Genomic DNA, 27,266 nt, shown 5'->3' with positions numbered 1-27,266 from the left:
ATAATTAAACGATCATCAAAACTTCCCGGAGCTCTCTAAATGTGCTGTTGCATTTAATCAACAGTCCAAAATCCCAAAGCAGCAAATCGTCACATTTGAGAAGATGCAACCAGACAATTATTGACATCTTTAATTATTATTGCTTGCAAAATGACTGCAACCGGTAATCTATTATCAAAATATTTGCTGATGATTTTTCTATTAATCCACATTTCAGCCCAAGATACATCGCTGTCCTGTTGTCTGTGTGTATGAGGTGTTTGAATTCTATGAATGTTGATGTTCTTTAAGTCTCAACTAACTGCTGGTAAACAGAGAAGTGATTTTCCACCACTTTGCTCCACATTAAAATATCTTAACAGCTAATTAGATGGACACCCAAAGGACTTCTCATCTCCCACCAAACCTTTGGCATGTTCACAGGCTAATTTTTTCATAAAGCTCAACGTAATGCTAACTAACAACCGAAGCTAACAAAGTCCATGCTAGACTGATGAAAGCTAACTCGTGTCCAACATCATCATTAATCCACTTTAATAACTGTCTGGCTATTAACATGAGTGATCGCAGAGCGCATTAGAGGCGACAGGAAGTTTTCTTCTTCTGCTACTCACCACAGACCAGGATGACATCATCACTTTTCCCATGAGGAGGTGATTTTAGTTTTACATGTGCTGCTCAGTGAATTTAAATCCAGACACTTAAATATATTTAGTTAACTTTACATCACCAGCACTGAGCCGACTTGTATGATCAGAACAAGGAGACTTTACGAGAGCAAGACTCTGCAGGTTCATCAGACTGACTAATTTATTCTGTCGTGGCTTGTCTGCGTTTCTGAAGAGCTGCATGTATTTAACAGCGTTACCTCACAAACACCTTTTCCTTTTCTTACTGTAAAAGCACAACAGACATCTAGAAAGAACCATCTCAGTCTTTTTCGACTGTAATTAATTACCTTGCAGGTGAATAAAACAAATATTCATGACATCAAATTAATATTGCAGTGAGCCCACTGGTCACATTGTTCCAGCTGAATATATATTTGTCAGTTTCTCAAAGCAGATCCTGTTATCTGTCTACTGCCAAAGTAAGTTCAACTATTCATATTTTATTCACATTAACATAACTTTATTTAAAAGTCCTGTAGAGACAAGCTGAGAGAACCAGCTGAGGCTTTCACACTGTATCTCATTTACATCTGTAGACCATAAAACACTGTGAACTTAAAATAGAATAGAAAGTCTTTATTGTCATTGCATAGGAATACAACGAAATTACAAGAAAAACCATAAAACAAAAGACATGGGGCGTTTGGTGAGAGATACAAATGCAATAAATGAATAAGTATAAAGGTATTTAAAGTTGAGCAGGTGCTAATTGGATGGCAGTATGTCAGGCGCACACTCTAAGACTTGATGCAAAAATGTTTTCTTTTATTCACGTACCAACGTTTCATACCCTGATGAAGACAGTCTAGTCGAAATGTGAATAAAAGAAAACATTTTTGCATCGAGTCTTAGAGTGTGCGCCTGACATCTTTTTTCAAATTTGTTTTTTTTTCGTCAATGGTCAGCACCTCTCCAACCCTGGTGTGCACTCCTCCTCTCTCTTCACCAGTATGGCAGTGGTAAACATTATTTATTTGTTTTATTTAGTGTGCTGATGGCTGTGGGAGAGAAACTGTCTCTGAGTCTGGTGGTTCATGTTTGTTTCTCTGTAGTGTCTGCCAGGTGGCAACAGTTCAAAGAGTTGGTGACCAGGGTGAGAGGGCTCTTTAATGATGTTTTTGCTCTGCTGACGTAGCGTGAAGTGGCAAGTTCTTCCAGGGGGTGCAGGGGACAGCCAGTGATTTTTTTCTGCAGACTTGATGACTCTTTGCAGAGCCTTTATGTGAATTATTAATATGTGTGGTGATTTATACGTCAACTTTTAAGACACAAAAACAAGTTGGTATAAAACACTTTTCCTGTAAATAGATAGTTTTACAACCTGGAACTGTTCTATAATAATAGTTTGAGTGATTATAACTGTAGATTTCCATATTTTTATAGCCGCCTGTTTCATTTTTTGTGGGTTCATCACAGCTTTATACTTTGTTAATTTGACAAAATGAGAAATCAGACTTACAGCTGAGTTTCTGTGGGGAAAAGGAGTACATTACAGAGCTGATTCTTGTCTGATCTGGACTGCTTCAGGTTGTACAAACTTTCTGATTACAGACAACACACACACACACACAGCTGCAAATACCTCTGGATTGAGTCACCTGGACACACCCTTTCACCTTTTGGAGAGACGGAGAGAGTTGAAGCTGTTGTATAAATCAAATTAACAGTTTATTATCAGATCACATTTCACTGCAGGATCCTCATTTGTGAAGTCAGTAAACTCAAATGAGTTTTTCCCTGCAGAACGTTTTCATGACTCACAAAGCTCACAAACATTCGCTTCTGTTTCTTGATGAAAATTAGAGATGGAAAAGTTTTCACTTGACTGAAGCAGCGCTCATTTATCAACGTTTCATCTGCAGAGTCAATGAAGCAACAACATGACGTCACACTCAAAATATTCCCTCCTGTTTCCTCTTGACTCTCATGTACAGTTTGATGTTTTGTCTCCGTGTACAAACTTGTGTACTTGTGATGAATGAGGCCCAGTGTTCAGGTTAATAAACAGATGTTGTAGCGCCCCCCACAGGCCGACTGTGACAGCTTTGAAAATGGTGGAAAACAGCAGTAATGGACATCATTTCAAGTTTGTACATGCCAGGAAATAACGAGTACTTACCTGGTAATTTGCCCAAAGTAAAGGGACATTACAAACAATTTGTTTTTGAATTAAAGTCAGAAATCCTCTTGAGCAAAAATAAGCAAATTAATAATTATTTTTTTTACATGACATTTCATCAAATAGAAAATAATTCTACTGAAAAACCCATTCTTTAAAAAGAAAACTAATGTCTTACTTATGTTTGCCAAAATAACCAGTAGTTATCAGTCCAGCATAATCTAAACATAATATAAGTCTGTGTGTTTATCTGTTTATCTCTCTGCAGGAGAAGTACCCGTCTGTCGTCTCTCTTCCTGCAGGATGCAGGTCAGAGGTCATGACCCTGAACCACCCGGAGCTCCCTGGGTAAATACACTCAAACTGATGGAGTACAGTAACACTCAGTCCTGAGCCAACACCTCTGCTGACCTCTCTGTGTTTTCGTGTACAGCTGCGTCTTGTTCATTCACTGGTCAGTCGAGGTGTCCAGAGAGGGTGCAGTCACCCCAAAGATCGAGCTGCTGACAAAGATCCCTGATACAGGTGAGATGTCCAACTGTCAGACAGTTTAGATAAACAGAAACATTATCAGCACTGAATGACACACAGACTGTTTACTGTGAGGTAGGTTTGGTTTAAGTGGTGGTGTCATATGAATTCATATTATTAACCTTGGTATTAAATTAATATTAAATTGAATTCAGTTTAACGTCGGCATCCCCCACATATAATTAATATAACTGTGTGTGTGAGTAAGTGACAGAGGGGAGGATGAGGTTGAAGATGGACCACTGCACACAGTGTTTTTGTAAGTTACTCATAACTTACTCGGAACGCTGTTTTGTCCCAGCTGTCCCTGGTATCGAATGGAGCGGAGGAGAGAGAGACTAACACTTTGGTTCAGCCTTGCTTGTTTTCTGTGGTGATAATACTGTAAAACTTTTGGCCCAATTTTATTTATTTATGTATTTATTTTCAGCCCAGCAATCCCCTGAGTAACAAGAGGGAAGTGAAGTTTTGGTGAAGTTTGTTTGGTCACGGAGAGACAGACAGAGAGCGTGAGAACTGCATGACATGAGCAGACAGACAGAACAAACAGTCTGATAATGGAGAACATGCAAACTCTGCATTTTCTTCAAGTCTTTTTATTCTTTTCTCATTTTAATCCGTCCTCTGAAAGTCAAGTTTCTTTTTTTTATCTGGAGAATCCACACCAGAAACTTTCATGGACACTTTTTGGTAATTTTTCGCTACAGCGTCTGCCATACTCCCAGCTGCTGCTCCATCCATACAGGCTCTTCACCCTTCTGCCCCCCTTTAGCTTCGGCTGATTGATGTGCAATGCATCCCTTATGGTGTGTCAGTGCAAGAAAGTCGCCACAGACACCAGTCACCACGACTCTGCTATACAAAGAAATACAGATCTTTTCCTTGCAGTGAGAGGCTTAATCAGCACTGTAAATGTTTATTTTTTATTTTTCAGTTAATCCTATTTCTTTTTAGAATGGCAATCATAATAATATATCATAATTTCCTACAATCCTAGGTAATACCTATAGACTTTATTCGATTAACAGTTCAAATCCCAAAGACTTTTTTACTTTTAAACATCACAAAAAATCAAATCCTCACATTTGAGAATCTGGACCTTGCATATCTTTTGGCATTTTCTTTGCTTGACTAAAACTAAAACAATCCATCGATTATCAAAATAGTTGCAGAATTACTTTCTGTCAAGTTGACTTATTATTGCAGCTCTTCAAGCAATTATTTAGAATTAAATAATTGAAAAGTGTACAAATTGGCCTCAGTCTCCATTTCCCTTCATAAGTACCGGCCAGCAAACTCTGTGGATGTTACCACATTATTTGGAAATTGCAGAAAGTGTTACCAAGACTTTAAATTAATTTCACAATTTAATTAAAGTTAATTTACTTCAACACAGAGGTGAGAGGATATTCACTTTGTCGTTCCTCTTTGTGTCTCTGCAGCGCTGCAGTTGTTTCCCTCTCAGGCTGTAGGCAGCGCTGCTGAGGCCTTTCAGAGCCTGCTGAGGATTCTGGGACCTGAAGCCGCCATGGAGGCCGTCATCATGGCGGTCAGCCTCTCTCAGGACACATAACTCACATCTTCATCTCCGTTATACCCACATAAAGCTTTTATATTCTAACATGTCCAATAAGTGACACACACACAGTGACGGTTTAGTCTCTTAGAAATCTTTATTCAATAGAAAGAGCACGGCCGTGACGGATGTAACAGCAGAGCTCATTGGTCAAAATCTACAAAAATAAATAATTTAAATACAAAATGCAAGACAGCAGTGTCGCCTTTGTATTGTCAAATAAGTTTTTTTCTCTCAGCTATTTACACACACGCAGTTATTGTAAGTCTGTAGGTATCACAGTGCTGTGATGTTTCTGCAGGCTGACGCTCAGGCAGCAGGCGGAGGCAGAGGCAGCGGACCAATCAGACTGCTGCTCACCTGTCAGGGCTTCATCTCAGAGTGAGGACAAAGTTTGTTTCCTCTGTAAACTTAAACCTAATCTTAAAGGCATTTATTTTAAAATGTGTCAGCTCTATGCTTTATTGAGCCCCAGTTTGTGTCTCTCACCTTTTAATATCATCAATTGAATGTCCACCCAACAACACTTCTTCCAAAATTCTTCAAGGTTCTCTACCCAGATGAAAAAATATTCTATTGCTTCATGATAAAAATGATGTTGTTGTTTTTTTTTTTTTTTAACTTTTTTTTGCAACTTACAATCTAATCTACAGAAAGATGGTAGCAAGAAATGACATATCTTTATCCACCTTATACAACATGAACCAATACGACAAAGCAATCTGAACTCAGAGTCCATTTCCTCTCCTGTTCTGGAGCTTCTGACCTCATCACACATCCATCTCATCCATCTTGACTTAAACGTTCGACAACTAACACACTTTATCTCCTGATAAAGAGTGTATTATATAGTTGATAGCTCCACAATATTGGATATTGGATTTTTTGCCGATATCTGTTGTGCCAATATGTAACAACTCATTTGACCAATAAGCGATACCGATGTCGATATATTTTTTCCCCACCTAATTTCAGTGATCATCACGTCTCTTCTGTAGTGAATTAACATCATATTATGCATGCAGACTCGTATCATGAAGGCCCACCAGCAGATGGAGACATGAAACTGTATACTTTTCAATGTATGTGATGTTATTCAGTGCTCAAAATAAGAAAAAGCATGTTGGCCAATTCTGAAAGCCAAAAGCCAGTAACAGCCGACACTGATGACGTGCTGAAATTACCGTCTTTGTCGGCCAGGTCTTTTAACATAACGGAATGCTAAATTAACGGTTATAGTATTGCATTGTCAACACTGTTTTTTCATGCTGCAGTCACACAACCTTCCTGAGCTGTCTGATAAAACCCTCATAAATCTGAGAACGTGTTGAGACACAAACTGCGGCTACTTTTTCTAATGATCACACCGACAACATTATGAAAATCATGTGTTCAGATGAAGTTGAAGTTGACTGGATGTTTTGGTGTTACGTTTGTAAATTTTAGAAGTAAAAAACAAACAAAAAAAAAAAAACATGAAGTCATGGTGACATCAAATCTTTGTCTCACTCAGAGACAACATCCCACCGTCCTCCCTCTTAACTCCCATGAGCCTCTGCTTTCCTGCCGTGCTGCCTGTTGCATCTTTAGTTCAACAGTTAGAACGATCAGTGGTTGGTTCAGTTCACTGCTGTCCACTCTCCAGCCTTTTGACTCCCAGACAACCAGGCATCCAAGGTGTCAGTCAAAAAAGGGGGTGACATGATTGGCTAATGGTCAAATCAAGGTCCAGAGTAACAAATTGAAGGGAAATCTGATTGACAGACTAAAATCTGTCTTTTTTTTAAATCTCTCTAGTGTTTGGATTTAACAGAGTCGTTGACCATGTGACCCTGCTGATAACTGGGTGGACATGTGATTTACTCACGTCACAGAGATGTTTACTTGCTGCTGATAAACACAGCATTCATCACCTTCTGCCTAATGTTTGGAGATCAGAGCGGAGTGTCAGGGATTTACTGTCGTCTGAAGTTTCAGTCTTGTAGTGTGATTTGTTTCAGACGTTTGATTGGCCGATGGAGGTGGTGAAGGTTGGAGAGTGGACACTGTAAACAGGAACTTAAGTCAAGTGTTACCAGTTTATCTGAAGCCTCCGTGAGCGCTGCTGGTTAAAGAGGACAATGACATCACCAGGAGAGGAAACAACAGGTTTGTACCTGACGACACAAAGACCCAAGATAATCCGAACACAAACAGCATCTGGACTTAAGTCCTCAAAATGAAGTCAACACTCGTCTGATGATGGAAACAAAGAGCTGGGTACAAGTTTCAATTCCTGGTGACATCACCGCCCTGTCCTCAGAAACCTCCCAGCGACTCCTGAACGCATCGTTTTGCAAACATCAGACGACCCTGTTGAGCTTCAGATCGGGTCGTCAGGAGTTCGAGGTACTGAGAGTTCACGGCTGTGTCCACAGCGGCTCCAAAACTGATCCGTCAGTCTCGACCGAGACAAATCACAGCAGAACAGTCTCAGATCTCAGCTGTGAACGCAGCCTGTAACAAAGTGAGTTTCTCAACACACACACACACACACACACACACACACACACACACACACACACACACACACACACACACACACACACACACACACACACACACCACCACCACCCTCCAGTCCTATCACAACATTTAGGCACATTGACAAACACACAACAAGCCACTTATGGCACAAAAACCAGCGGAGCAGCAGCATGAAGCTCGGCCTGTCTGACGAGGACCGCTCTCTGTTACCCAGCAGCCTTTGCTCTGGTGGGTCAGATTGATCTACAGTAGATCAAACTGAAGAGACAGAAAGCTTCACTTCAAAATCCTCTGTTCTGGCTCTGCTTCCTGCTCTGCGAGTGTACGGTCACATTAGTCTTCTGTTCAGTGAAGTCTGGTAGCGTGATGACACGCTGCCTCAGTGTTTCTATCAGCCGACGGTGTGAAATCAGAAGGTCAATGGTGAACTCTGACCTGTGAGCCCGCACCAAACGGCAAACTCGTGGCTGTTTTGATGGTTTGAGTTTCAACTGTGAAGAGGAGATGGAGCAGATATTCAAAGTATAATGTAACCGTACCTTTACAAAGCTACGTATCTGGAGTGTTAGGGCCAATCCCCACTGAAAGCTTTTTAGAGGCTTTTTTAGGTCCATTATTTGTTAAATTTATCAATCCACACTGATCCTCTGCATTTGTTACGCTTCAAGTCTATCTGTGTCACATTAGTGAAGGGAATCTGCACATGTAGTTGTTAAAATCACACAAACATCCTTTAATCGATGAGCTCCCAGTCTGTCTTTCAGCTTCAGTGAACTTCTGCTGTCAGTCAGCCAGGTGAAAGCAGGTTAGCGCAAGACTAGTCAGTGTGGATTGGATAACAGAACGCTTACACTCCACTCGCGTCTCGCTTATGTCTCACCTCCAGTGGGGATTCCCAGTTAGACCACTACTAAAATGCTTCTAACAAAACACGATGAACGTTGTTCTGACAACAGTAAAGGTTAAAATAATGTGCTTTTTCTTTTCAACACAAAAGGAGGTTTTATGTCAGAACAGAAAAAGGCAGCTGGACAAAAATGTTTCAAGAACCCTACAAGAGCAACATGGTCAGAGGTCCCAGCTGGACCTTAAAGGGTCAGTTCACCCAAAACACCTAACTATAAACACACAGTACTAAGAAGACTACAACTGTATAAGCTAGTGCAATCCAATACAACGGCCCCGTCACTGTGTTACCCTGAGCAATCTCATAATGTTCAAGTGCAAATTTAACTATAAGCTAATTACTGAGGTGTTAGATGGTGGTGTTGGTGTACTGGACTGAATTATGAGATCTGCCCCCCTCATGTTTGTGAATGGGGTGGACGAAATACCTGTCAGTATAATAAAACCTCTCTCTGACAGTATCAACAGAAAATGAACATTTAAACTTCGATATGGACAAAATTTAAGATTGTACTGTTGTACTGGATTGCATTCTATTGTACAAGTGTACCTAATGAAGTGGCCAATGTGTGGTTTTTCTCTTTCAGTTGAACTTCTCCATGCAGACTGATTTTTTTTTTGTCTTTTATTTGTCCAAGTTTGTTACATAACTAAGTTAAATTCAAAAACATGTGTTATGAATTTCTTTTTATTTTTACTACAACTACCCCCCCCACCCCCCACCCCCCCACCCCAAAAAAAAAACTGTATATAGTGTAATCTGTAAATTACTGTGGCTGAGAAGAGGATAAACTGTTTTATTTGGGTAAACTGACCCTTTACCGACACTCCACTCTCGTCCCTGATAAAGAAAAAGTCACAGACATTTGACCTTCAATCGGCACAAAATGCCTGATGAGAAAATGTGTTAACGTGCCGCTAATAACTGAACAGGAGTCAAACAAAACAAACGAGGAGGATAAGCATTGCTCGCTGTCACCTCTCAGTTCTGGTTCATGAAGGTTTTCAACACAACCAAACGCTGCATCACCTGCTCTCGTTAATTAAATAGTTATGAGATGATCAGTGTGAAGAGTTGGACTGAAAACCTCCTCTGAGTCCAGCAGAGAACTGAGACTCACACAGACCCTCCTCTGTGGCTGTAACTATGGTAACCAGTGTTTCTGTTACCATAGTGACGCTTAAGAGAACACCAGTTCAACCTGGACAAACATATTGGCTTCGCCTCGGTGCCGACTCTACCTGAGGCCCCGCCTACATTCAGGAAATGACATCATACGTACATCTACGCCCACGACCTGCATTACTCTGCATCATTTTCATTCTCCTCTCTTCTTTCCTCTTCTCAGAGCTTTATTGTCAGCAGTGTTGCCACGGAGAATGAGAACAGTTATGCTGTTGCCATGACAACCACAAAAAGAGTCCTGTCGGAGGGGTTAGTCCGAACTCTGTCTCATAAATATGAATTATGACAGAACAGAACTGTGATGTTGGCGTTCACCTCCTGACAGTAGTGAGAAGTTGGTCGCCACAGCAACACAAAAAAAGTCTTGGATCAGTAACAGAAATATCTGGAAGTCACTCACAAATCTGGTGGTTGAGTGGTCACTTCCTGGAGATTTTAAATTTGCTGAGCAGCAGCGGACAGAGCTGACACCTGTCGACATGAGCTGAGTGAAGACAAAGTGCTGCAGGGAAGTCTCCCATCAACAGCTTTGGTCTGAAGTGATTCTCGACCTCTGCATCAACATGGCGACTCCGTTTGAGGCATCAGCGTGGCATCAGTCTTCATCCTTAGGGTCGTCCGGCTCTTGTTAGGTGTTCACACAGGGTGAAAGAGCAGCGTGCAGTCCTCTCTCTCTGCAGCTGTGAAGATGCCAGAGAGCGGCGGCAGAGAGCCCTTTGGTAAGGTTCCACCAGTCCTCAGGTAGCAAGAGACGATCTTCTGGTCCAGGCGCAGCTGGCGGGGGATGCTGTCAAACGGTTTCGGGTCCAGATCCAAAATGGAGACTGAGTAAGAGAAAGCAGGAGGTCTGGAGGAGAGGAAGTCCCTGAGCCGCCTCTGACTGGAGAGACTGGGGGAGGAGGAGGAGAGCATTAATGACCAGGAAGAAGTGAGTCGGAAATGTTTTGGTTTAAACGTGCTGAGCTGACGTATGGCTCCACCTAGTGGACTCCATCAGCTATTACACAATGATTCTTTACAACACAATATATGAGGTCTGTAAAGACCAAAATTTATGAGTGTTCAATTTGTACTGGCACTTCAAAATTCCTGGGTTTCCAGACAATTTTTTTTTTTTTCCAGAGGTCAGATTCCCAACTCGGAAAGTCAGAGGAACCCCAATAACGCAACCTCTAAATCCAATATGGCTGCTGCGCACATCTTCAGTTGTGAAAGCTGTAGTAATGTCCTGTTTAACAGCACTTCTGTTGTATTTGTGTCTCACTATAACATTTGCAATCCTGACCAACTTCTATCTGTGAACATGTTGCTGCAGGTTTTGAATGTCCAAAATGCTAAGTAATACATTCTTATCAACTCATACTGCTAACAATGGCAGACCTGACCTGAACTGGCACTGCTAAGAACATCTTGGTTTTCGGACTTGTACTACAGACTGAAGGTTAGCCTCTCACTTAATGAGATTCTTCTAAGTGATTAACATGCCATCCAGAGCTTAACTCTTACCCTTCATCGTCCTCTTCTTCCTCACTGCTAGGCACCAGGGCGACCATGATGGAGCAGTCCTTGGCTGTCATGGCAACGCGGTACTGATGGACCTGAAGTAAAAACACAGCAGTTAGACAAACAACTCTCTTTAGGCTTTTATGTAAATGTTCAGAGGGTGGAAAACCAGTCCGAACTGGTAACTGATTTACAGAAAAGAAATTGGCAGCTATGACTTTGCTTCCACTTTCACTGCAGGACCTCACTTGTTCCTTCTTTAAAAAAAATTCAGTGTTTTCCCTCAGTCTGTTATGTGGAACTTTACTGCAACTACTTACGTGGATATTTTGTTAACAACAACAACATTCTCTGGGATTTTTTTTAGCTCAGTGTTTGTACTGATGATTTATCCAGTGTGTATTTCTCCAACAGACAGTCAGCTGACATTAGGAGAAATATTACAGCAGGGAACTGAACATTAGGTTCTAGCTCTGTCTCACCTTGGCAACAGCGTATTCCACAGAGCCGTCATCCTCAGTTGGACATTTCTGCAGCTTCTCCAGGAAGGCCTCGTTGTACGGCCCGTCCATCTGAAGACGAGTTCTAACACAGACACAGACAGGAAGTGATGCCAGAGATAAAACTGTGCCTCTTTGTAAGTAATGGATGAATGAGATTTATCAAAACTAAAAAGTTACTGCAGTTTTTTTCTGATACTCTCTAACCGTGTATTACCTCTCCTTGGGGAAGTCCTGCAGGTGTTGCTCCACACGGCGGTACAAAGGGTAAAGTCCCTCAATGTCCAGTGTGTCCAACATCTGAGTCTGAAGAATCCTGAACAAAACACTGTCGCTGGGTAAACCCTGAGAGCCTGCACACAGAGACAGAGAGGGTGGTCATCTTTTCTGTTCTCATCAGGTCAGAATTCTGGTTTACTTTAAATGCTTCAAACAGGAAGAATATTTAATGTCTCCTTCAGTATAAAAGAAACATGCACAAAAAGAAACGAGTCAGGTTTTTAGTTTCACATATTTACATAATCACATTCAGATGTTGTGAGCAAAATGTTTGTGAAAAGACAAAAGTGCTTCTTTCAAACCGCAAACATTTCTGAGGGAGGCTGCCACACAAGACAGTCCTTTCTGAGAGAGGAGAGACAGACGGATCTGTCAAGACTGCTCTGCAGAGTTACAGTCACAATTCACATCAGCACAAGCAGCAGCATCATGTAGTTTTCCACAGCAGCTCTGTGAATTTTATTAGTTCAGTTCAGACTAAAGATTTATGACTAGACAGGTCAAAGCTTGCAACTACTAATATGCCATTCTGCAACGTTCTGACAACCTGCCGGTTTACACCTATATTCTCTATATACAGACTCTACATTCAGTGAATGTAGAGTCTGTATATAGAGATTTTGCCTCCGGAGGAAGAGCGGAAGAGCCCTGGTTTCCAGTTGTAGGCTGTCTGTAGTCCGTGTGATCTTGACCCATCACGTTTGAGCCAGCTGCAGTTGTTGCCAGGTTAAACGGTCCGTGCGGTGAACTAACGAGGCGGAACATAATTGCCGTCACTGCAAACTCTGAATCCATCGCAATGGTTCAGCTTATTTACTTATATATATGAACGGAAGTCGGAAACGGAAATTCGCCTCCTCCGCCCAAATCAAACCGGAATGCCAAAAAATCGGGGTCTGCCGCCAGAGGCTGTATCGCCGTCTGCCGGAAATCAGACGCTGAATACAGCCGATGGGTTCCGAGAATGACACCTATATGACTGTCACAGCACCTCCTTTCTGATGTTACAGCCATTCAGGCTTATTTTATAGCTGAATACAGCTTGTATCTTGTTAAAATATGAATGGTAATAGTAATAGAGAGATACTTATCTTGTTCTGTCTGTATTTTACTTGTTATTTGGTTTTATTTTTATGGTCTGTAAGGTGACCTTGGGTGTTTTTAAAGGCTTTAAATGTATTGTAATAATTATTACTTGTACCCGTTACAGCAAAAACAAACGAAACAAGTTTCAGATAGATCATAGTCATAACAAATAGGCCAAAATAATTCAAATAACCTGCGCTGATAAATAAGTCAGTGAGTGTGTTTCTGTGTGACACGCACACATACAGCGAGGAGGAGCAGCAGCAACCCACCGTCAAACACTGACAACATCCTGAGGACGGAGAGCAACATGTGTCAACAGCTACGGGGATGTAAATAAAATGGACTCAGGCTCAGCAGGGATGAAGGCCGAGCGAACACACAACCTGACAGGTTGACCGATTTCTCTCCAAGCCAATTGGCTGTTGAAACAGTTGGCATGTCTTACATTCTAAAACAAGCCGCTGGCTATCTGACAAGCTGAGTCGCAGGTGACACGATCAACTGGCTCGAGTCGAGCTGAGACGACCCAGTTCACACAACAGCAACGTTCTAAAATGGTTTAATCTTGTTGCAAATATTTAGTCTGAAGTGGGCTTTTGTCTTATAATCATTATTAAGAGACTAGACTTAAGGACAAAAAAAATAAAGTTGTGCTAATAATGTTTAATTTTACAGTCTGTGTATTGTGTGTTCAGTAAATTGAACTTAATGAGCTTCCAGATTTAGTAAAGCTCAAACCACAAAGTCCAAACCAACACCACTGTAATACACTTACCAAATTCAATCTGTTGAGCCTTGAAAATGTCTTGGTGTTCTCTGACACACAGTTAGTTTGTAAAACACCCACAGCTTAGCCGCACCCGCTTTAAAGGCTTTCACTATACTCTGCTCTGAGAGAAGCAGAATTACAAAGACCTCATCACTACAGGCGGACTTTTTCATTAAACACACAAAAAACTGAGTTTCCTTCCGTCACATATTAAAACTTTCACAGGTTTGTACTCTTTTCTATGATGCTGAAAAGGTTGTTTGGTCTTTGGCTGATCAAACAACCACAACTGCTCTGTGTGCATCTTGTGTCTGTGCACATGGTGAACAGTATTTCATAGTGCTTGCTGTGTGTGATGTATAAACTGTCTGTTTTGTCCCTGTTCAGACACAGGGGTTGAGAACTAGCTTTTGTATGTTCCCTGTCAAATAAATTGTTCACCTGTTGAGTGAAAATCACTGAGAAAGAAACAGGAAACAGTCAGTCAGTAAAACAGACTAGGAGACAGGCAGGTTCTTACCGTGGCGAATTCTCTCCTTGTTGAACAAACTTGCTTCACAGAAGCTCCGCCCTTCTCCTTGTCTGTCTGTCACCACCCCTCCATCCCCTCCTCCCCCACTCAGCAGGGCGTTCACCAGGACCTACAGACAAAGAGATGTGTTTGACCAAAAGAGGTGAGTGTTCATCATCAGTTTAAGGAGTCAGGATCTCTCATTTAAACTTTCCTAACGAATCAATAGTTGCAAAATAACTTACATTTTAAAAAGCCAAACACTAACCTGACTACAACTTCTACATTTCTAACTTCAACCCAGGGTCTTTAAAAAGAGACAAACTTTAGACTGACACTGTGACACCTGTTGTGAGTTTCTCTTCTCACATCTCCACCTGACTGAGCCGTTTCACATCTGGAAAACACTCCAAGTTTGTCTGTTTTGCTCTGACACTGAGACATGAGCAGAATTTGGTCCACTGGGGACTCTTGATGTTAGCATGGGTACGTTTATAGTCTACTGCTCAGCTGCACAACACCGATATATTTTTACTTTGAATTAAAAGTGTGTATAAACCCCTTTACACAAATATTTGTGTGTTGGTTTTACCTGGATGAAGTCGTTCAGGACAGCTTTGCTGGTCATGTGACTGTTGATTCGGTTGTTTCCGTACAGGAAGTACGGTCTGAGATGATGCAGCAGAGAGTTCAGGTCCAAGGAGTCGTCACTGCCCTCCTTACTGCTGTAGATACACTGACCGCCCTGAAACACACAGAGACATCTGAGGATGAATTTCTTAAAATATGTGTCACAGCTTTGGTTCAAAATGAAAAACTGAACTAGGGGATCTAGGTAGTCACAGTTTCTGGAACTTGAGTCATCTCAAGCTGAGACAAAGTTTCGAGAGTCTGGCTTATTCTTGTGTCAGACTCTCGATCAATAGCTCTGCATTCTGAGCCCCATCAGTCATTCAAATACTCTTCATTCCTTTTCCATGTGTCACAAGTTACATCAGCACCATCATAACGTTTGAGCAGAGTGGACCACCTTCACTTTACACTTCCTGTTCAAATCATTGAGTTTATTCCTCCTCCTCCATGTTTTCTGTTCTTTAAACCAGTAGTTGTGTTGATTGATTGTGTTGCTGATGGAGTTGGACAACAGGTGGGGTTGTGTCTCACCTTGAAGATTTTGAAGTTGTTCTGAGGTTCTTCTATCAGGTGTCTGATGGCAAAGTGCATTCTCTGTCTGTTCCTGGACAACACGAGAAAAAGACAGAGAACATGAGAGTCTGCAGCTGCAGAACACTGAGGCAGCTTTTCTATCAGTCACTAAATCTGCAGCGTGGTGGAAGGATTTGTTGCTGAACTGATGTATACAGTACTGTTATCACTGTTTACATCACCACAATATAACTGGTCATATGAGTTCCACACATAGCTCAAGAGCACTGTTGATGGTAATGGTAGTAGCTGCGGTAATCTCACCCTGAGAACAGGTCTAGAGGACAGTACAGACTGCGTCTCTTCCACTTCCCATTGGCCACCTGGAGAGACAGAATACAAGGTGATGAATGAAGACATGAAAGAAAGGCTGATGTGATGAAGTCATAGAAACAGTAGTTTTTCTGTAGTCCAATCCAAAGATTCTATGTAGCTACATATTGATTAAATATGTATCTGCAACACTCATATAGCAGCTGTAGATCACTACATTTTACACATCTTGTTTTTCAAGAGCTGTTTGACCCAAATACTGACGTCCTGATTCAAATAACATTTATAAGCTTAAAGGTCCAGTGTGTCAGATTTAGTGGCATCTAGGGGTGAGGTTGCAGAGCTTGAAATTCCCTTGTGACAAGCATGTAGAAGAACTACGGTGGCCGATGCAAAAACGCAAATGGCTCTATCTAGAGCCAGCATTTGGTTTGTCTGTTCTGGGATACTGAACAACAACATGGCGGACTCCATAGAAGACCTGCTCCATATGTTGGTATAAACAGCTTATTCTAAGGTAATAAAAACACAAGGATTCTTATTTTCAGGTGATTATAAACAAATGAAAACATACTTAAGAATTTTATATACCATTTCAGCCAATAGATGCCCCTAAATCCTACACACTGGACCTTTAAATTATGAATTTGACGTGACATTTCAACATGGGAATGGGATTAGAGACAAGATGTATCGCTCTGTTTCTGTTGTTGGAACTACAGAAACACGCGGCCCACTCTTGAGTGTACAGCGGTGACACAGAGTGGAGGATCTTCCCTCACAAACAATCTTTACTCAGTCAATTACAAACACCATATGCAGAGAGCACACAAACCTGACAACAGACAAGTTTAGTTTTGGTCTGCCATCAAGTTACGGATAGAATTACAGCTGATATGATCTGTGACAGTCAGTGACTAATAATGAGAGGCTGTTGTACTATAGTTGGTGTAGCTGTAGTTCCTCTGCACAGTGGCTGTAGTTACCTTGTAGTGTTGGTGCATGCAGAAGCGACACACTTTGGTCTTGATGTCTTTGCTGACATGTTTGGAGGACGGCAGGAAACCACATTTAGGCTACAAACAAAACACAAAATAGCATCAGCTGAGTACCACTCATACACCCACAGTCCATCATGTGATGTGTTGTTTGGGTGAGGGTGATTCACAGGCAAACAATTCTGAAACTGAAACTGCTTCTTGGGACAAGAACGTCATTTTTTACCCCTTTAAAAGTTTTTTGGGGGGGGAGTTTTTCCTTTATCCGCTGTGAGGGTCTAAAGACAGAGGGTGCTGTATACTTTAAAGGCCTCTGATATTGGGCTATATAAATAAAATTGAATTAATTCATCTTTAATCAGATCTGGAGTTTTATTACTGAGATGAAAGTAAAATTAAACCCAGGCTTATTAAATTAAAACCAGGCTGAAATTTATTGTTACTTTTGTGTATACTTCTTTACTTGGAATAAATGTTTCCCCTTTCTTTTATTAAACAATGTTTGTGCCACTATTCAAATTAAACTGGGCGAAGCAATTTTATGCAAAAGATATCCACGTGTGTGTGTGTGTGTGTGTGTGTGTGTGTGTGTGTGTGTGTGTGTGTACCTTGATCTCGATGCAGAGTGGAGGAGTGTGTGTCGATGGGTGGAGTGCTGGAGATGTCAGGTTGGGCAAACAGAGAGCACAGCCGCTGTAGATGTCCATCACCTTATCACAGCGCCAGGCTGACAGACACACACACAGAGACACACAGATCATTTTCAGTACTCATCTGACTCCATGCAACATGCTCCTTTACTAGGTTTTGATACCAGATGTTTCCCACAGAAACAAAAAAAAAGTTTTACCAGGTCTTTGATGTTGAACTTTGATTGACAGTTGTCGTACAAACTCCAGCGGCAGTTTGACCACTTCCTGTGGAGAAAATAAGGACAGTCATGTTAGTCCAGTTTGTGGACGGAACATGTCCAAACGTCTGTCTCTGCTGCAACATCTTGGTTTCTGTTTTCTACTGTATGTAAAGTAATGTGATCCACTGGCACTGTGCTGGTCATCAGTATATTATGAGGGGCATAACGTACAGAGCCAGCTTTGATCGTGACTTTTTTATATGCTCTAATTTTGACAGGCAAATAAATTGAGCTGCTGAATCTAACTTCCATCTGATACTTAAATCTAAAATTAGGCACAATCTGACCCAGGGAGTGTTGTTCATGTGCTAAAACCCTTCAGATTTCAACAATGCAACTCACTGTTTTTGTGAATGTCTGCTGCTACAAAGTTCCCTGATTCATCACCTAGGTCTGATTATGCTAAAAAATAAATAAATAAATTAACAGGGGGGTAAAACAGTCCCAGGCTACAGTTACTGGTCGCAAACTTGCTTGTATTGAAATGTATCCGTCTGGAGTTTTCATTTTTTTAGTCTGGCAGCCATTGTTGTTTGTTTCGTACTTGTCTTGTTTGTTTCAGCATCAAGGAGAAATGTATATTAGCCACACCTGAATCTCTGGGCGCATTCACACCGGGAGAGTCCGGGGAACTCGGTCCGCCAAAAAATTTCACACCTTCATTTAGTTCGGTTCACTTTCACACTGCAGTTTTTAAAGCGGACCGAACCGCATGGACAACGTCACGCAGTTACAACAGCTGCTCGTTTTGGGGCGGTATTGCCCGAAACGACCACTGACCCACGGTCCATCGATTGGCCAGGACAGAATAGCACCAGTGTGAATGCTTCCTCTGACTGAAATATCAGGGGTTTGGTTGCATTGTGGGTAATGCAGGCACTGGGTTTTGACAAGTAAGAGGAATGTGTGGTTTAAATAAAGACGCTGTGGTTCTGCTGCATCGATTTTGACCCTTTCCGTTCATCATAAGTCCGACAGTGTTTCAGCAGTGTCAGTGAAGCATGCTTTTAATGTTCTGTGAGATAGAGCTTTGATAAAGCGATAAAAGAAAGATAAGATAAAAACAAAAACCTTTTACTGAATGACATCAAACTGTGTAAACACAACAGTGTCTTACCCCACTGTGGATGAACTTCTCTCCCAGCAGGCTGCTCATCACATTGGAGCTGAAGTCAACAATGTTCTGGATCTGCCGGAAGGCCTGTTCCACCGTCTGGAGGACAAACACACAGACAGACAGACCGTGAGACAGACAGGTAAAATATAACCTGTTCTGAGTCATGAGATGTACTGTTGACAGAGTAGTTATTTGAGTTATTTATTGTCTCTTGGACACAAAGAGGGGGGTGTGGATGTTTCCAGTCACCTCTTCATTAGCGCTACTTAATTCTTGTTTAAGTTATGCTCTTGTGTTAATTTTGCAAGTGCTGCTGGTGCTTTTTGTGGTCGGCGTTGGATGGTGGTGGCGTGTGGCTGCAAGTCAGTTATCCAGGGAAGGAAATCAACTCACCAGTCTGCAAACTCTCTCTTCCTGCTGACTTATGATAGCTACCTAGGTCGAGGTTCTCAAATGTAAGCATCAGCAAACATGAAGGAAAAGATGGGCACCAGTCAAACTAGCATGCTGTTAGCCACTGTACAGGCGTTGGATATTAAACTGGAACAACCCGTGCTGCATGTTTTCAACTGGCTATTAGGAACTGTAATATCCTTTGACTCAACGAAACTTGGCTAAATCCTGGACAGTACCACTCAACTAGGAAGCTCTTTCACTATATGCCAGTCTGACAGAGCTTAGGACTCTGGAGAGAGTTGTAGAGGAGCTGTGTGCTTTACAGTGAATATATACTAGTGTGACGGAGGAAAAGTGACGTGATGTCCCGTATCTACTCGACCACTTCCTGTGTTCAGGAGGAGCAACCATGCAGCCATCTTGTTGCAGTTAACATATGTAAACAATCAGTGACGCATGCCCTTAATGGCGCTAGAGATGGAGCCAACCTGTCTGAGTCTGGTGCACGTTCCAAGACACCATCTTTGATGTCACTGATGACATCAGTGAATTCTCTGAGTCTTCGGTGGATTGACTTTGTACAATAATAAAAGCAACCGTACACAAAATTACAGTTGCATCATTCCACAACCAGAGACCAGGGATTACCAGAACCATCCAGGGTGCCATAAATCAGGGGTGCCCAAACTTTTTCCGTGGGAGGGTCAAAACTGAAATTTAATGGTGGGCCACGGGCTAAAAGCAAACACCTGTTGTATTGTTCTGTATTGTTAAGGTGCAAAATGGTGCTACTAGGATCCCAAGTTCCCTTATGCTTTTTTTTTTTTTTCAACATTTACTTTTCACTAGAAACATCTGACGGGCCAAATCAAACCTTCTGGCGGACCAACTTTGGTCTGCAGACCTCACTTTTGGCAGCACTTTGAAAAACATACACACAATGCTACCTGTCTAGAGACACGGGCAATTATAAAGCAGCAGCCTACTGTGTCAGAGGAGGGAAGAAAGGGCAAAATCACAACGTACAAGTTGAGGGAAATTATAGGATCACACTTCACGGAAGCTGTTCCTTGTATGACTTCATATGACAAACAAATGATTAATTAATTGAACGTAATGTCTCTTATTATCTGTCCTCACTTAAGCAAACAGCAACATCCTAGGTAAGCAGAGCATTGTTCCAGACCTGAGACCCACAATCTATCACTCTTTCATTGATTAAAATGGTTCCGTTGTTTATTAACTAACCAGTGTTTCCCTGGTTGGACAAACAATCAGCCGCTCTGTAGACAGTATGAAATAGATATCGTTTTCCTACATAGCTACAGCGCTACTAATCTACATCACGTGTAACCACATACATATTTTTTCCATACTGGGATCCTGTAGGAATGGTGACTCATTTTCTTCCTCACCGCTGACTGGTCAGGAGTTGATCCTTTCATAAGTTCTGATCTGCAAGCCTGAACAGAAACTGTTCCTTGTGTATTTGTTGTGTACCAGCAGTTACCATGGCAACTATCTTTGTAGGGGGAAAAGACAGGGTTAAACACAAAGTCAGCTGGTTGACCAACAAACACTGGTTTGTAAAGCTGCCCCAGGATTTCTCTTAAAGCCATTGAGCTTTAAGAGAAATCCTGGGGCTCCTGTGTGCCATTTAAAGTTTATTACTAAATATGCCTATTACCACCTGAAAAATATAGCTAGAATTAAGGGGTTTCTGTCTAAACAAGACATGGAAAAACTTATTCATGCATTCATTTTTAGTAAGTTGGATTATTGCAATGGCTTATTTACAGGCCTTAACAAAAAATCAATCAGACAGCTGCAGCTGATTCAGAACGCTGCCGCCAGGGTCCTTACAAACACCAGGAAAGTGAACCATATTACACCGGTCATTAAATCGTTACACTGGCTTCCTGTGAGTCAAAGAATAGATTTTAAAATCTTACTGCTGGTCTACAAAGCCCTAAATGGTCTCGGACCAAAATACATGTTTGATCTACTGGTTCCCTACGACGCATCCAGACCCCCGAGGTCATCTGGAACAGGTTTGTTGTGTGTTCCAAGAACAAGAACCAAGCAAGGTGAGGCAGCATTCAGTTATTATGCTCCTCACCTGTGGAACAAACTTCCCGTAGATCTGAGGTCTGCTCAAACTGTCAGCTCCTTTAAATCAGGGCTAAAAACACTATTGTTTACTGAAGCGTACTCTTAGATTAAATACTTACCCGCTGTATTCTACTGCCCGTACTTTTTAACTACACACTGCTGATTTATGCCTTTTATTATTCTACTTCTTTTCACTATCATTCTCAATTTCTATTTCCCTTTTTAATTGACTGTTTTTATTGTTTTAAATTGTGTCTTGTTGCTTTTAATGTCTCTGTAAAGCACTTTGAATTACCTTGTGTTGAATTGTGCTATACAAATAAACTTGCCTTGACTTGCCTTGCCTTAAAGTACAGAAACTCCTCAAACACTTAATATTTCATTTCTTTATCTGTTTGAGTAATAGATTAATTAGAAACACTCATCAGTTTTCCTGCTGTTGCTACAAATAAAACTCATATAAAGAAACCTTTCAAATGTTTATACCTTTAGCGGTTGTTTATTGTCGTGAATCAGCCTCAGAGTGTTGGCAGCCGATAAGCAGCTCCAAGTTTATTTGAATTTCAGGGTTGGGCGGGGCCATACTTTAGTTTACATGTGTATCAGGGACTGTCCCTTCAAGCCTTTAATCTGACCAGGATGTAAGGTCTGCTGCTACTCCACTGACAATAAACAAAGCAGTGGCTAAATGGAGCCCTGTCCTGCTACACACAACCATTACACTAAACTAAGTTTCCATGTAACCCTGCTAACAGGTATGAACCAACATCTGTTTTCTCCTCTCTGTCATGGACTTTATCAGGATTATCATTAGGATTACTGACATTTTTCTTCCCTCAGTCATCAATCTGATATCTTGCATCACACAGCTCTGTTGTTCACTATAAAACCACCTGCATATGTCTTCAGATGCAGCACGAGATCATCGTTTGCAGCCATGAGACTGTTGTTTTAAGCCAAGAGTTTTATTTCATTTGGTAAAGTAATGTTATTTTATGAAATATAGTGATTAAAGATTCACAATAAATACATATTTGTGTAAATGTGGTTTGCTCTGATTATTTGACAATGGTACATTTATCACTTGTTATTTCACGTAGTCTAGTCTCTGCAGCCTCTGTATCAGTTTAACAGAAAGTGGAGTATCTACATTTGATGGCACTGAAAATTAAACTGTCAGGATTTAGAAATACGCTAGTATACCATGATACCATGATATCATCCAAGCCTACTGGAATTGGGTAACCCGAGCCATCATTCAGTATATGACAGTCAGCAGTCAGGTGCTGTAGACTAAACTTTGAAGGAATACTTCACCCACAAAATGAGCATTTACATATCAGGTTTTCACACTGTGTCACCTTTAATTCGAGAAAAAACTTTTTTCTTGCATGTATCCAGTGAACAAAGAATCCAAAAAAGGCAAACACTGTTGATTAAATGAAGTGACAACAGCAAAACATGCGCAGTAGTTTGCCTTGCCGTCACCCCCTTATGACCAGGACTGAAAGTGGAAGCATAGAAAAGTTTCACTATTAGTCCTGGTCAAAAGGGGCTGAGGGCAATGCAACGTGTTTGGGAGGCACTGAGCATATGACTGGATACATGAGACTTGGTTTATACCACATGAGTTTTGTGAACAGATGTTTTGATATATTTTTGCTGTTGCTAAAAGCGTCCCGGTTTACTTCAATTTATCAACAATGTCGGCCATTTTTGGATTCTTTGTGCACTGGGGGCACGCAAGAAAGACATAGTTTTCTTTAAGGCAACGCAAGATGAATAAGTGGTATAAAAATGGTTGTTTTGTGGGTGAAGTATTCCTTTAAACACTGTCATTTAACAGTTTGTTCATTTTTGTTTGTTTTTTTAAAATTAATGTTTTACATTGAGTGTTTGCTCAGCTGTTACAGAGTGTCTCTGGTCAACCAGGGTCTCCGTGCAGAAGCCTAAAGCTGTACAAATCCCCAATGATTTTATTAATCTTCTACAGTGTGTTACTTCACACTGCACATTTTCAATCAAATGATCAGTTGTGACTTGGGAGCTCACACCAAACTGTGATCAATTCTGTCAATTGAACATTCCAATAACATTTTATTCAAACAAGATGTGAGGTGTCCCCAAAAATATTGATTAAATAACAAAAATAAGGGCTTTACCTTGTACGATTCTAATTACCTTGTACAAAAAATAAGAAATAAAGAAGGGTCGGGCTGCAGATGGTTGACAGATGAGACAGTTTGGTCTATTTTGAAGTGAAAACTAGTGGTTCAAGTTCAGTTGACAATATGCTACAACATCTAAAAACACCACTACAATAATATCTAAACACATAACGGACGTCAGGTTACAGCCAATCTAGGGGAAACTGGGCCTGACAGTAAAATTGCTGGGGATGAGCACTTTGGGGTTAAAATTGGGGTACACTGTAAAGTATCTATCAGTGAGAATAGAAGTTCAAATTGCAAAAAAATAAATGTAATTAACAAGCACACATAAACTAAAAGATTCCCAATACTTTCCCTGTGATCAAGATGTTTTACTGAGCATTAATTTGAACCAGTCTTCAGCTTCAGAAAACACCTGAGACACACAGACTAATATTTACCTGTGGTGGATTTTCAGAGTTCTCGGCTGGATACTTGAGCAGGCGTAGAACTCTAGAAAGCTGCAAGAACAGAAGAGCACAGTTAGGATCAGCGGAGCCTCAGACCTGGATTAACACCTGAACTACTGGGCAGGGTCGATCCAGGAGCATCTCTATGAGATTCCTGTGGGTAGATTAACATAATGATACAGCTCAAAGTTTTCCCACAGTGTTTCCCAGAAACAGTTATTCCACTGCAGGTTGAAACAAGTGTCTCTGATTACAACTTTCAAACATAATGCATCATATAATGATTACAACACACAACGCTGACTACTTCAGTCAGTATTTGGGTGTGTTTCAGAGAGAACATTAATTCACCTGAGAATATGATGACATAACAGATGTCAGGATATTCCAGCAGTGAACATCTACATGCCCCCCTAAAAAAACACAACACTGAGAGAAATCAGGTTATGCAGGAAACCAGACGACATGGTTGAATGCACTGCAGTAGCCTGGTTACTGTAACATCCACATTTACATGCAGTCGGTCAGTAGTCAAATCTCTCTCCTGCCCTGCCTCTCCTTAGTTTTGAACCACTCCTAAATTATTTGAAGTGTAGTGGACACATGTTTTTTGGTGACTTCTGCAGAAGGAATTTTTCCCTTCAGCTTGAATTTGCCAAACAGCCGAATGTTCAGTGGTGCAAACTGACTTAATTTTGACTTCTTGAGCAACTTAGTTTCACTTTTAGTCAGACTTTGATTTGAATAAGAGGATGTATCTTTCCCTGTCTTCCCTGGAGATCGCCCTGCACCTGCTAACGTATAAAAAAAAAATTACAGAGCTGGTATGAACAAGAAAACTTATCTAACAAAGTGAGGAATTGTAATAATGCAAAGTGAAGCACAGATGAAAATGTATATTGCTTTGTGAACAATCAAAACCCCAAGAAAGCTCGACAGTTCCTGAGCTGATTACAACACTGCTGCTGTGATGCCATACCCTCATAACATCTCACCAATTGCTCAATAACAACATGACCGCGACGGTCCCGTGAATGAGACTTTCCCACAGGCGATCTGGGGCATGTCAGTGGATTCACCACCCTGCCCTGATCAGTCCAGCTCCGGATTAACCTGAATAGAAGTGAACTCAAAGACTAGCGGTCAGCCTCGGAGTCTGCTAACAGGCAGGTCCCGTTAGCTAATGTAGCCTCCCAGCAGCCCGTTAGGATCTTACCTTTTATGACCTAACACCACCCGGTCAGTCCGTCACCTTGACTGGACTTAAATCTATGTGTTACTGCCAAAAAAACGGGGTGTTTTAAGCTTTGTTGTCGCTGTGTGACGATCTTTTGTTATTGGTTGGACTCATTTGAACTCTTAGTTGTTGGCTAACAAGCCGGCTAAGCTAGCAAACACAGGCTAATAGTACCGATGATAGCTAAATAAAATCCTCATTCCTGGCAGTTGACATGTCACCCTTCAGCTTTAAACATACTTTCCAGATAATAACTATAAAGTTTCCGTCGTCAGCAACACCGAGGCGATGTTTATTTAACGTTAAAAAAGTGTGACGCGGGCGGTGGTGTCCTCTCAAAGCTAAATTCACACTCCTCCTGCTTTAGCCGAACTTGGGTTAGCTTCGTGTTAGCCTAGCCTACTCACCTGTACGTGTGAGACCACCAGGCTCTTGTTCCCCTCTCCGTGATACTTCCAGTCGTTCTCGTCCATTTTGTCCAGTTCCATCACACTAACGACGACACACTCAGCTCCCGTTAACGGCCAGAAAGTAACACACGACGGCACAGGAACATACAAGTACTCCGACTAGTACTACTGGCTGCTAGTGGTAACTCCGAAGTACCACAGGACCGACTGACTTGTGCTGCTGTTGCTGCCGCCCGGCCCCGGCTGACCAAGTTACTCCCACCAGAATACCACTTCCGCCTCTTCAAAATAAAAGTCCCATAAGGAAGTTGGCCTAACTGACCTAACGGTTCTTGGAAGAAAGAGACACGTCAGATCTCAGAGAATGAAGCTGAGATATTTTAAGAAATATTATGAGAATAAAGACTTTTTGAACAGAGAATAATAATGATATTATTATGATCACTGATAATAATAATGGTAATAATAATAATAATAATAAAACTAATGCATTGTCATTTAAAAGCCCATTCAAAAACTAAAACTGACACAAAAATATAGTTGTCCTTTTTTTTTTTTTTTTTTAAGAAATAAAACGACCTCCTGGGGACTGCTCTTCACCTATCAGAGGAGAGTGGTGGCTGGAGTGTAATTATTATTATTATTATTATTATTATTATCATTATTATTATTTTACTTTACCTGAAGCTACAAACATTTTTCCTTGAGCCTCCCTGAGTGACTTTGGAATGCAAGACCCTTTCTGCACCATAAATTACCTATTAAACTTTTAAAATTTGCCCTTTGATGTTGAAAGTTAAAAATTAAAAGTTGAAGATTCAATCCTAGAGTTGAAAAAAAAGCCTTGGTTTTTCACTCTTGTCATGCATGCTGGCAAGTTAGTGCAATCATTTTATTTTTGTTCAAAATTTAAATGAGACATACAATAAAGTACAAACTTTTTTTGATCATTTCTGTTTTTTGGCTTTTTTTCTGGCAATGATTAACGGTGCAACTTTGATGATGTTTTTAAGAAAATCATGCCTTCAAAACCCAAAGGTGGGATTGGAAGGCATTTTTTTCTTAAAAATCAGTGGTAAAATATTTACTTAACACAACCATTTACATTTGTAGGCCCCTCATTTAAGCCAAAATAAAAAGTAAAACTAAAAGAAAAATAATAAAAAAAAAAAATAAGCCCCTCCCTAGTGCTTACAAATTATTTGGCCCCCTCCCATCAATAAATAAAAAACATTCCCTTACAAGAGGAAAAAAAAAAAAAAAATGTCAGTCATAATATTACAAGAAGAAAGTAATAATTAAGGCAAAAGAAACTGTCATATTACAAAGACAAAATCACAACCTTACAAGAATAAATTCATAGTTTCATCAGCAGAGGCGTAGGCTATTACAAGAAAATGACATACCGGTATCTTACAAAAGAGGCTACATATGATACTTTGAGGTTAAGTAAGAGAAAAGCTGTTACAAGAGAACAGCCGTAATTTTAGAGGAAAAAAAGTCAGAAAAGAGCAAAGTTTTAATTTTGTGAGGATAAAGTCATATTATAAGAACAATTATGAGAAAGTCATATTACAATAACAAAGTTGTAATCATTGTACATAAATTAAAGTATGGGAGGAGCTCTAATTGATCCCACATTTTATGAGACAGTGGGCAGTGGGAAAAAAAACAGAATGTGAATATCTTGATACATTAAGGAAAAACAGGACTACAAACATATAATATATAAACATATAAAATGAGTATTTTTAGCCTACTTTTGATACTTTACAAGTATATTTTGGCGGTCATACATTTATACTTTTATTTAAATAA

At 40.7% G+C, this 27,266-nt stretch overlaps 2 protein-coding genes across 2 annotated transcripts in view; one reads left to right on the top strand and one right to left on the bottom strand.

The window, feature by feature from the left end:
* LOC125893035 (centromere protein P) overlaps positions 1 to 4,896 on the top strand; it is a 130,419-nt gene extending 125,523 nt beyond the window's left edge. Inside the window, exons 7-9 of the mRNA XM_049583513.1 lie at positions 3,059 to 3,138; positions 3,224 to 3,315; positions 4,764 to 4,896. Coding sequence (XP_049439470.1) covers positions 3,059 to 3,138; positions 3,224 to 3,315; positions 4,764 to 4,894 — 303 coding nt within the window. The 3' untranslated portion in view covers positions 4,895 to 4,896. The remainder of the gene's footprint in view (positions 1 to 3,058; positions 3,139 to 3,223; positions 3,316 to 4,763) is intronic.
* Positions 4,897 to 7,415: 2,519 nt separating this feature from the next.
* On the bottom strand, positions 7,416 to 25,694 carry ippk (inositol 1,3,4,5,6-pentakisphosphate 2-kinase). The gene is made up of 14 exons (XM_049582134.1): positions 25,446 to 25,694; positions 23,793 to 23,852; positions 18,674 to 18,769; positions 17,494 to 17,560; positions 17,252 to 17,370; positions 16,632 to 16,721; positions 15,637 to 15,695; positions 15,331 to 15,403; positions 14,759 to 14,911; positions 14,176 to 14,296; positions 11,736 to 11,871; positions 11,501 to 11,603; positions 11,022 to 11,113; positions 7,416 to 10,404 (listed from the first exon to the last, which is right to left on the bottom strand). The coding sequence occupies exons 1-14, from the start codon at positions 25,524 to 25,526 to the stop codon at positions 10,152 to 10,154; spliced, it is 1,503 nt and encodes a 500-aa protein (XP_049438091.1). The 5' UTR covers positions 25,527 to 25,694; the 3' UTR covers positions 7,416 to 10,151.
* Between the last annotated feature and the right edge of the window lie 1,572 nt (positions 25,695 to 27,266).

This window comes from Epinephelus fuscoguttatus, linkage group LG1 (genome assembly GCF_011397635.1).
Source record: "Epinephelus fuscoguttatus linkage group LG1, E.fuscoguttatus.final_Chr_v1".
Classification (NCBI taxonomy): Eukaryota; Metazoa; Chordata; class Actinopteri; order Perciformes; family Serranidae; genus Epinephelus; species Epinephelus fuscoguttatus.
Note: the sequence above shows the minus strand (reverse complement) of the source record. Positions and strands in the feature narration are given on the sequence as shown.

Coding starts and splice junctions, on each gene's coding strand:
- ippk (XM_049582134.1), bottom strand. CDS start 25,526: ATGGAACTGGACAAAATGGACGAGAACGACTGGAAGTATCACGGAGAG. Junction 15,696..16,631: donor GCATGCACCAACACTACAAG/GTAACTACAGCC, acceptor CTGTCTCTCCAG/GTGGCCAATGGGAAGTGGAA. Junction 11,114..11,500: donor TGGAATACGCTGTTGCCAAG/GTGAGACAGAGC, acceptor TTTTTACTTCAG/GTCCATCAGTACCGCGTTGC.